Here is an 11417-nt window from a genome sequence, read left to right on the forward strand (position 1 = left end):
ACTTGCTGGCAGTTGTTATCCCACCACCCGCTTCTGCAGGTAAGAGATTTCCACGGCAGCTCCTGCTTTGCTCTTATTTATTTGCGCTGCCATTTCCACAAAGTTTGAGTAGAAGTGGGGGCTGCCACAGAGACACAGAGTCGCTCCCTGCAGACAGCTGCAACTCCCAGTGACACACCATCACCACACCCAAGGATGGTCCAGAAACAGCTTAGGAGAAGGCAGGTTCTTACGTTCCTCTTGTGCCAACGCCTGAGGCCAGAATCAAACCCTTCAGAGGAAGCTTTAAGCTTAGTTCCAAAGCAGAACCGGGCCCTGCAGCGTTGGGTTTGCACACCAGCCAGCAGCGGGTTTGAGTCGTCAAGAGCTGATGATGCTGCAGATGCAGGGATGAGAGGATCTGCCAGGCACGTGCAGGGCAGCGGCAGAGCTGAGATCTTACTGCAAAGGTCCAGGTTCTCCTCTCTCCACCCTTGTCCTGGAGAGGACTCAGGAGGAACCAACCAGCCAAAGTCGGTACAAACAGAGCAGGAACCGGCACGTCCTCACTGCTGGGGACAACGAGGGCATCCAGGGGTTCCCAGCTCCAGTTTCATCTGTGCATGTTCTCCAAGAGGCGTGTGTCAGCCCTCCTTCATCTTTAAGCAAGTCTGGTGCCTCTGGCAGGGCAGAGATGGTGCGAGATGCTCATTAGGAAACACACGCGATCTGCCCAAAGCCCTGTTTGGGGCTGGGCTGTGGTGACAGATGGGTTATGATTTTCAAGTTGCTCCTTCTTTTATTCTAGATGCAGTTCTGACGCTGCCAGGGACACCCTACAAAACTAAAAATGAGAATTTTTAGAAAAAAACTAAGTCGAGCTGAGCAGGTTTTCCCTCTCTTGCAGTTTGGTGCCAAGCACAGAGCAGCACGAGGAACTACGGGCCAGTGTTTGAAGAGCAGCCTGTCCACACCCTCTTCCCCGAAGGCTCAGCTGAAGAGAAAGTCACGCTCTCTTGCCGAGCAAGAGCCAGTCCTCCTGCGACCTACAGGTGAGCTCCCTCTACCAGGACTGGGACACAACCGTCAAGAATCTTGCTTTCTGTTCTCCACTTTTACGTAAAGAAAACCACAAACAGGGGAATCAGCCTCCTCGTCCGCACGCGATGTTCCATCCCCCCCGGGCCACAGACCAGACATAAATCTAACTAAAATCCTGACACACCGCAGCCGGAAAAACAAATAAGCGGAGCCTCCACGAGTGCTGCAATGAGTATTTACCCCTCTCACTCTTTACGCTTGCTCTTGGCAGGTGGAAGATGAACGGCACAGAGCTAAAGACCGAGCCAGATTCCCGTTACAGGCTGGTTGCAGGCGACTTAGTGATCAGCAACCCGGTGAAAGCCAAGGATGCTGGCTCCTACCAGTGCGTGGCATCTAACTCCAGGGGCACAGTGGTCAGCAGAGAAGCCTCCCTCCGCTTTGGCTGTAAGTTTGTCTCCACAAGGTAAATGAAAGGCAGCCACAGTTAGGCTGGGGGTAAACTGAGCCCCCCGCTTGCATTAATAAATGTTGGAGAGAAGCTCTTCTGTGCCCGATGCCCAACACCACCCCTTGCAGAAATCTCCTGGCGCTTTCCATTAACATGGAAGCGCGGTGAAATTCAATGCGCTACAAAGAAAGTCAGTAATATTTTTGGATCTCCCACTGAAAAGACCAGCCTGTGGAAGGGGAGATAAAACACAGTAATCCCTCCAGTTGTTTTTTTTTTCCATCCACGGACAGGTTTCACTTTGCATGTTTAGTTTTGCAGGAGTTCTCAAAAAAAAGACCCCGTGAAGATTACAGAAGGCTGGGGAGTGATGTTCACCTGCAGCCCTCCCCCTCATTACCCAGGTAAGGATTTGCATTTCAGCATCGCCACCAGCAGGGAGGAGCAGCACTGCCAGGTGGAAAGATCCCAGAATCACAGAGTGGCTTGAGTTGGAAGGGACCTTAAAGATCATCTCGTTCCAATGGCCCTACCATGGGCAGAGACACCTCCCACTAAACCAGGTTGCTTAAAGTCTCATCATCTCATCATGATGCAACAGAGCAAGGGATTCCCAGACATACGAATCACTCCTTGCTTTTCTTTGGGAATTTCAGGGGAGCCAATTTGCTTTTAATTCAGACTTTGTAAAGCAATAGAACAGAGGTAGGACTTAGCACGTGGAGAAAACCAGTGCCATCCAAGGACCAACTTCAGCTTAAACTCCTCTAGGAGACACTCTGCTGGGCTCAGTCCCACCCAAGAGGACAGAGACAACTTGTGCAGTTTGTGCCTTTCTTTCTTCCTCACAGGCTTATCCTACCGATGGCTCCTGAATGAGTTTCCCAATTTCATCCCAGCTGATGGAAGGCGTTTCATCTCGCAGACGACAGGAAACCTTTACATTGCCAAGACAGAGGCGTCTGACCTGGGCAACTATTCATGCTTTGCCACCAGCCACATCGACTTCATCACCAAGAGCGTTTTCAGCAAGTTCTCCCGGCTCAGCCTCGCTGCAGAGGGTCAGTGCTCTTGGATTATCATAAAGGGACTGGGCAAAATGCAAAATTAATAAGCCACCGCAAAGCAGTCGGGCTCCACAGGACACCAACAGTGAACAAATCCCCCACCGGCCTCTCAGGGGAGCTTAAGAGCTTACAAAAATATTAATTGCTTGGAAGTTGGGGGAAGCAGCTCTCTCTCCCAGACTTCGCTGCTTGTGCAGCTACAACCCCCATCAGTGGGGTTTCTCTGTTAAAGAGACGTGGCACAAGGTGCAGCTGGTGCCGGCTCACATATCCCTGAAACGACTCTCCTCTGCCTCTGGTGACCTTGCAGAGGTGCAGCTGAAGATACTTCCTCGGTAGGGTAAAGGGAGTTAAGCAGGTGGGAGATTGAGGAGAAACAGTCCTGAGATGTTATAAAGATATTTTTAGAGACTTTTAGTAAGAGCTCCTTTAAAAGTAAGGGAAAAAAACCCAAAAAACAAAAAACTTGGCCTCTGTTGCCTTATCCAAATGCACTGAGGTTTTGGAAAGCAGCGTAACCTTGCAGGTACCTCTGCCCTTTAAGACCTCACGTGTGCCGTTTTAAAGCCATCCAGAACTCCACAACAGTGTCTTTCCTTTTCACAGATGCCAGGCAGTATGCACCCAGCATAAAAGCCAGATTTCCTGCAGACACCTACGCTCTGGCTGGGCAGATGGTGACTTTGGAGTGTTTTGCCTTTGGAAAGTGAGTGCGGCGGCTCGGGACCGGGAGGGTATTGCCAAACCCGTGACTCTCACAACACCTCCCTCCAACGGGTCTGCTGTAGACCAGAGATAGAGGGGGAATAGGAAGAGGGAGGAATTGGCTAAAGCCACCTGCCCTGCTGGCCCAGTTGGGATGGGACCTGGGTGACTAAATGGGGACTGAGGTAAACGATGCTGCAATGCAGCATGGGGTACCCAAGGGCTGGCCCTCACCACATCTACTTTTCCTTAGCCCTGTTCCTCGAATAAAGTGGAGGAAGCTGGACGGCTCGCAGTCCTCCAAGTGGATCGGCAGCGAGCCCCTCTTGCAGATCCAGGATGTCGGCTTTGAAGATGAAGGCACTTACGAGTGCGAGGCTGAAAACATCAAAGGGAGAGACACCTACCAGGGCCGCATCATCATTCAAGGTAACACATTTGAACACAGGTCTTTTCAGAGCACAGCAAGGTGCCCCAGGCAAAGGACTGAGCCTTTTGGAGTGAAATCACCACTTCTGATCCTGCCTCACATCACCCCTAATTAAACCTATTGCAAAGCCCTAGCGAAGCCCTGCAGAGATCGCTGATACCTTTCCTCAGTGGATGCACTCAGGCTATGGAAAGTTGAGAGAGACTCCCTAACTTGCTCTAAAATAATTCTAGCTAAAATGGGGTAAGCAGGGAAGGAAGCATAGCAGTAAAAATCAAGTTTGGCTCTCAACCAAGATCCTCTCCCAAGCCTAGGGTACATGCACAAGGGTTAATACTTGGAGCTACTGATCAGATCTAGTCAAGTTACAGAACTTAACCTGATTATCTGGGTCTGACTCCAGTCTTTCCTGAACTTCAGGAACGACTGCATTTACTCTTTAGAAGAGAAACCACAACGTTCTTCCTCAGATCTGGATTCTGCCCTAATTTTGAGCAGCCCACATGCACAGCTGCAGCCAGACCCACAGAGGGCTCAGCCTCGCATGGCTGCACAAAAGGCGAAGGCTGTTACCGCGGCGAAACGCGCTGCGATAAATCAATCTGCCAGCAGAGATGACACAATGAGCATCCTTCTGCCCGCCTGGCACACCAAACCTCTCACCTGATCTTTTTTGGCTCTGCCACCTCTCTCGCCCCTTCGCAGCTCAGCCAGAGTGGCTGAAGGTGATCACGGACACGGAAGCCGACATCGGGTCCGACCTGCGCTGGAGCTGCGCGGCTGCCGGCAAACCCAGGCCCGCGGCCCGATGGGTTCGGGACGGGCAGCCGCTGACCTCCCAGGTACCCTCCCAGGTCTGACAGCGAGAGCGGCTCAGCCAGCTCCCTCCCACCAGATCTCGCAGCCCTGAACCTGCCGCTCCAGACTCAGCCCCTCCGCCGCCTCGCTGCAAACTCATCTCAGCCCCCTTTTATCACCCTGCATCCCTATGCCATGTGCCCCCATGAGGCTGCAAAGCGATGCCACAGTCCTTACCCGCAGCGAGTCCCTTCTCCCGCCACTGCCATCCCAGCCATTGCTTCATGCAACTACAGGAACTCACAGCCAGTTATCAAGGCGGATAAACAGCACCTTGTACCTGTCTCTGTACGACCTGCACGTTGCTGCTCAGCAGTCTCAGCAAACAGAGCACGGTGATGTGGGCTAGTGACTGGGCAGATGGAAAAAAAACCCATCCTGCGTTTTCCCCTCTGGAAAATCAGGCTGGCTTCAAACTGGCACAAGAGTCTGTAATGAAACTCAACCCTGAACACCCGAGGCTTGAGTTCCATTTTTGTTCTTCTCATCTAATGGGTTCATCCTCTTGTTTGCACAGAACCGCATCGAAGTGAGCGGTGGAGAGCTGAGATTTTCCAAGCTAGTCCTGGAGGACTCTGGCATGTATCAGTGTGTGGCTGAGAACAAGCATGGCACAGTATATGCAAGTGCTGAATTAACAGTGCAAGGTAATTTCTCGTTTCCCAGTGCTCTGGGTTTCAATGGGACACTGAAGAATTTTAATCTCTCCCTAATACCCTATGCTTGCCATCTCAGAGTAAGATAAGAGCAGACAAAAACTGCTTTACTCACCACTGAAAGGTAGTTGCTGGTTCACCGAGACACTCTACAACCCTATAAAATTTAAATCTTGTGTAAATTCAGTAACACTAAAAGAGAACAAGGACATCTGTTCAGATACAGACAGTGTAGAGGACAGGCAGCAGCAGCAGCACTACAAGCGCTCTTCCACTACACAGCCGCCTTCTTTTTTGGAGGAAAGAGGTCAAAGGAAGGAGTTCAGTGTCCATTCAGCCTGCTTTGATGGATGGTGACTGGAACTGGACTTGAAACCGGACTTGAAACCAAACTCGTTCCACATTACTCTAAAAGCTTATCTCCTCCTGGTCGGTAGATGCCAGAGATAAATTAAAGGCCCGAAGCATCAGCTGTTTAACATTAACACGCTGCTCTGCATGAGGGCAAGAGCTAACGAACAAACTTATCTCTGCAATTCCAGGAGGAGTTTCAGGCAAGCTGGGGTATCTGCACTGGTGACTTCGGTCAGGATATCGACCACCCGTTATATTTTCCAAAGCAGCTGTTCCTGTGTCTCTCAAAGACCTTGCACTTGTTAGGGTCCCATCCCCATCGCTAAGTACGACACGTGTCACACAACGCCTGCCTCGGCAGGCGCCACAAACCGCCCGGCAGCAGAGGAAGCCCTCCTTCATCTCGCTCACCAGATACTGCCATGCTTCTGTTGCCAAGCCATCTAACAACAAAGCAATACCTGGTGACGTGGCAGTTAAACTGCTCACACAGCAGGGTTTTCTAATCGTTCTCTAACCCTCTTTCTTTCCCCTGTAGCCTTAGCACCAGATTTCAGACTAAACCCAGTGAAGCGACTGATACCTGCAGCCCGAAGCGGGAAGGTCATCATCCCATGCCAACCAAGAGCAGCACCAAAAGCCACTGTGCTCTGGACCAAAGGGACTGAGCTTCTGATCAACAGTAGCAGGTAGCAGCACAGAGTCAGCCTCTACCTAGAAACCATAGCTAAAAACCACATTTTTTTCTTGCCAGGAGACTGGACTTGATGACCTAACTTGTGCTGCTACATCCCTGAACATAAGCACTTCGTTATTCCTCTAGTTTTTTTCTATAGAAAACTCCTACGTAATATTTTGCAGTCCCTTCTTTATCACCTACTTCTCTAAAATCAGCAAGTGCTGGAAATTGTCGGGTGTAGACAGTGAACAGACATTTTAACCTTCCTCGTGTATGGTTCTTCTTCCTTTCCAGGGTGACTATTACCACAGATGGCACCCTGATCCTCCAGAATATCAGCAAGTCTGATGAGGGAAAGTACACCTGCTTTGCTGAGAATTTCATGGGCAAAGCCAACAGCACTGGAATCCTCTCTGTTCGAGGTAGAGGTGTTTGCCTTTACTTGGGGTCAATCCAGCAAGAAACATCTAAGAATGCTAGGGTGTGATATGCCACGATATTTCTCTTCTCCTTCTACTCCCAAAAATCAACAAAATATTCAGGGTATCAAGGGCATTTCTGCCTGGGGAGCAGCAAACCTTCTGCCCGACCCACCAAATCACACCTACCAACTGCTGGTCCTTGCGGAAGGTGTTTCCATTTTCTAACCACCATAATCCCTCATCTTCCCCCTGTAAAACTGCAGCTGGTAGAGAGGGATGACAAGTTGGAAAGCATTAGTTGGTCTGGATGCTCTGCAGCACTCGTTTCTATCTGGTAGATGGACACTGGCAGCTAAAAGCTCCGCTCTTTCTCTGCAGATGCCACCAAAATCACATTGGCACCATCTAGTGCTGACATCAATGTAGGTGAAAACCTTACCCTACAGTGTCACGCGTCCCACGATCCAACTATGGACCTAACCTTCACCTGGGCCCTAGACGATTTCCCCATTGACTTCGACAAGTCTGAGGGGCACTACCGGCGAGCCAGCGCGGTGAGTAGAGAAGGCAATTACCTACCATCAAAGAGGACAGAAAACCTCTTCATTCGTTTCAGCATGAACGCTGGGTTGTGATGAGGCGTGTTCCAACGCTCTCCCTGCTGTGTTTTCTCCACGCAGAAGGAAGCTATCGGGGACCTCAGCATCTTCAATACCCAGCTGAAGCACTCGGGGCGGTACACGTGTACAGCCCAGACAGTGGTGGACAGCGCTTCCGAGTCAGCCACGCTGACCGTCAGAGGTAACGTCTCTGTCCTAAGGTCCCCTGCTCCCTACAAGCCTTTCTGGAGGCCAAAATTGGACGTGAGGCTTCCCAGCTTCCAGAAAAGAAAAGCCTGCTCTTCAGCGACAACCTGCACAAGATGAAGAGCATAAAGCCTCCAAATCTTTCATCTTAGTAACGTGCCTGCCTGTCTTCCATCATCCCAGGACCTCCAGGCCCCCCCGGGGGGGTGGTGGTGAGAGACATCGGTGACACCACCGTCCAGCTGAGCTGGAGCCGCGGCTTTGATAACCACAGCCCCATTGCCAGGTACATCGTGGAGGCACGGACCCTCCTCTCCAACAGATGGAAGCAGATGCGTACCAGTAAGTATCTTAATGGGAGCACTGGTGCCACGGCCCACGCCGGCTGTGGGGCACCAGCTCGCTGGCAAGGTCTTGCTCTGTGCCCGTATGCCGGCTGCCACTCGCTCTATTTCTTCTCCTCTCGTGTTACTGGATTATATAGATCCTGTGAATATTGAAGGCAATGCAGAGACAGCCCAGGTGGTGAACCTCATCCCTTGGATGGATTACGAGTTTCGGGTCTTAGCGAGTAACATTCTTGGAGTTGGAGAGCCAAGTTTACCCTCCAGTAAAATCCGTACCAAAGAAGCAGGTACGTACAGATACGCTCAGAGGTAGAAAGGGGATTCAGAATTACCTGTCCCTGTGTGCTGGAGGGGGAAGGCTGGCTCGCAGCATGCCTTGGGCCCAAACAATTAGTCATCTCCCTGAGTGCTCCTGGAAGTGATGCTATCACAAAATTTTCTGCCTTTTTGCCCATTTACATGTCAAAGGCGAAGCAGGACCAGAGCTGGCAGCTAACTTCACCAGCATTAGGTACAATATATTAAAGGTCCTTGGAATCCTGCCCCTTCCAGGCAGTAATGCTTAGGAAAGGGAAAGTGCCCTGTTGTATCACAGAGCACAACTCTGCAAAGACAATGTAAATCTCCCAGCAAATGGCCGTGACTGTTCACTCTTTCTTCTGCTGCTTGAACGTGCGAGCAGAAGGGATGCAAGAGCAGCGAGAGAACTGCTCTCAACGTACCAAACGCTTATCAACCTCCTTCTAATAAAGGCTCTCCTCCATATCCCCACTTTTGAGCTTTATTCTTGTCCCCTCAGAGCCATGCTGCCTCCAAATAAGCCAGTGAGGCACTAGCCAGTATTCTAGACCTGATTTTCACAAACATCTGAAATATTCATGGCTGAAAGCATAGAGACCAGCTCATTCATACGAGCTGTCAAAGCCTGGCTACTCCCAGACCATGCAGTGTCTGTGCTCATCTTCATCACTGTTGTTTCCTTCACCCAACCTGCACTTGTCTGCTTTTGTTTGGGGACCCGACAGCACCTACTGTGGCACCATCTGGGCTCAGCGGAGGTGGAGGGGCTCCCAACGAGCTGATCATCAACTGGACGGTAAGTCAGCAGCCGCCCACGCGGGAGGAGCACGTGCCATTCAGTGTTGCCGTTACAATTTCCATCCATGGCCGAGCCAAACGCTGGGCTTGGGCCAAAGTCTTGCTCGTTTGAATGGACGAAGGCTCCTCTCTCCACACCCTCCCCACAGCCGACGCTGCGGGACTATCAGAACGGAGACGGCTTTGGCTACATCGTGTCGTTTCGCAAGAAAGGCACCCAGGGGTGGATGACGGCGAGGGTGCCGCACGCGGAATCACTGCACTACGTCTACCGCAACGAGAGCATCGGTCCCTACACCCCCTTCGAAGTGAAGATCAAAGCGTACAACAGGAAGGGAGAGGGACCAGAGAGCCTCACTGCCATCGTGTACTCTGCAGAGGAAGGTAAAGAGGGTCTGCAGAGACTCCGAATTCCCCGTGCTTTGTCCAACCAGCCAACGTGTCCCCAGCCAGCTCCCTGCAGAGCCGCGTCTGTCCGGAGCTCAGTGATAGGAGAGGTTTCTTCTTTCTTTACAGTGATTTCAGCATAACATTTATCTTCTACTTCAAACAGACAGATGTCTCTCTAAGCCCTGACTCTACACCCCGAGCTTCAGAGCAGACACAGATCCTCACAGCACACAGCTGTGGCCCTGCTTGTCCTACTAAGTCCCTAAATCCCTTCCCCTTGCTCTGCTCCGTGCACGTAACGCCGGCTGTCTGGCGGCACGGTAACGGGGCCGCAGGAGAGCCCTTTCCTTCAGTAGGGTGAATATGCTGCCCGGAGCTAGGAAAAGGATTTTATTCCCTTCTGTTGTCTTTTTCAGAACCGAAAGTGTCTCCTTTCAGAGTTATGGCCAAGGCCGTTCTGTCCTCAGAAATGGATGTGTCCTGGGAGCCCGTGGAGCAGGGAGACATGACGGGAGTGCTTTTGGGCTACGAGGTACGCGCCTGCCACAGGAACACGAGTCACTGAAACTGAGACTGGAGAGCCTAGCAAAGAAAACTCCCCCAGGCTAAGTGAGCTGAAAGGAAATAGCATTTTGCTTCCAAAGGTGGAGGATAATTAATGGGCAGCACGATGCTCTAATGGGGCCCATATAAGAGAGAAACAAGAGAGAAACATCCTCTTTTTTTGTTTTTTATCCTGCTTGCCTTTCCACACAGGCTGTAACCTCATTCCTGGGCACATACTAAGCAAAAAGCACAGAAACAAATACCAAAGGGTCTCCAGCGCTGGCTGTGGGTGGAACGAGGCTGGTGTTTGCAGATGCCTCTATCCTTACTAAACCCATCATATCCTTTTCTATTCAGATTCGGTACTGGAAGGATGGTGATAAAGAGGAGGCAGCTGACAGAGTGAGAACAGCGGGGCTGGTCACATCAGCTCATGTCACTGGCCTAAACCCCAACACGAAATACCACGTGTCAGTCAGAGCTTACAACCGGGCTGGAACTGGCCCCCCCAGTCCCTCCACCAACGTCACGACAACCAAACCACGTGAGTGAGCCCTGACCACCTCCGTTTCACACCTTGTACTCCCTGGGGTTGCTGCTTCCTCCAGAGGATCCCCAACAATCAGCCAACTGCAGCAGCTTTTTTCTCTCTTGCATCTCTTCTCTATGTTCAGAGCAATCTTTGCTGAGGTGCTTCCCTTTAAACCAGCCGCAAAGGTGCCCTCAGCCCTGTCAACCAGCCACAGAGTCCCAGGAAACGGTTGTAGCCAGCACAAACCTCCTCATCAGTCCCTGACTGACTGAGTCTCTGTCTTGTTTTTTATCTCTTAGCACCAAAGAGGCCGCCTGGCAACATCTCCTGGACTTTTTCTGGGTCTATGGTCAGCATCAAGTGGGACCCAGTGGTGGCGAAGGCAGATGAGTCTGCAGTTACGGGGTACAAGGTACAGGCAGCCCGTAGCTGGCCCTCTCTTATAGGTGACCCTAAGGAAAGCACAGTGAGCGTAAACTCGGATTTACCTCTTCCAACAGATGCTTTACAGGCAGGATTCCCACTCTGCTCCCACACTATACCTGGCCAGCAAGAGCCGCATTGACATCCCTGTCCCGGAGGACTTCACTCATGCCTTCGTACAGATCAGGGTGACAGGCCCCGGGGGAGATGGGATCCCAGCAGAAGTTCACATCCTCAGAAACAGTGGTACGTACGCTCCTCCGGCTACACACCCTCTGTGCGCAAACACTTGCTGCCAGGGCACAGGAAAATGAGCTCAGAGAGAGGAGTTAAGCTGCAGAACCACTTGCCTGTCATCTGCTCCCACTGCTCTCTGACAGGCAATGATTTAGTCCTAACAGCCACACCACGAGCACACAGAACCCCAGAACTAACGCTTCACCAACCCCCCCCCAGCTCTTTCCACAAGACGTCCAGCCGCGCAAAGAGACGGTTGCTCCTTCCCTCTTCCCTTTCTTTCCAGGGACAAGTATGATGGTGGAAGACTCTGTGACGAGGCCAGTGCCACACGCTGTCATTATCACAACTAACTCTCTAGTAATGGTGGCCCTGATGAGCTCCCTGCAGCTCTGA

The 11417-nt window shown here is 51.5% G+C and overlaps 1 protein-coding gene across 1 annotated transcript in view; it reads left to right on the forward strand.

Annotated features, from left to right (window-relative positions):
• Positions 1-11417, forward strand: part of CNTN2 (contactin 2 (axonal)) — a 15049-nt gene extending 3632 nt beyond the window's left edge. Inside the window, 22 exon segments of the mRNA XM_009870107.1 lie at positions 887-1031; positions 1292-1467; positions 1785-1800; positions 1802-1875; positions 2323-2532; positions 3145-3244; positions 3497-3672; positions 4379-4515; positions 5049-5178; positions 6080-6230; positions 6515-6642; positions 7021-7196; positions 7323-7443; positions 7632-7790; positions 7933-8082; positions 8821-8891; positions 9043-9277; positions 9700-9815; positions 10187-10373; positions 10661-10773; positions 10862-11030; positions 11308-11417. Coding sequence (XP_009868409.1) covers positions 887-1031; positions 1292-1467; positions 1785-1800; positions 1802-1875; positions 2323-2532; positions 3145-3244; positions 3497-3672; positions 4379-4515; positions 5049-5178; positions 6080-6230; positions 6515-6642; positions 7021-7196; positions 7323-7443; positions 7632-7790; positions 7933-8082; positions 8821-8891; positions 9043-9277; positions 9700-9815; positions 10187-10373; positions 10661-10773; positions 10862-11030; positions 11308-11417 — 3050 coding nt within the window.

This window comes from Apaloderma vittatum, unplaced genomic scaffold, assembly GCF_000703405.1.
Source record: "Apaloderma vittatum isolate BGI_N311 unplaced genomic scaffold, ASM70340v1 scaffold23125, whole genome shotgun sequence".
NCBI lineage: Eukaryota > Metazoa > Chordata > Aves > Trogoniformes > Trogonidae > Apaloderma > Apaloderma vittatum.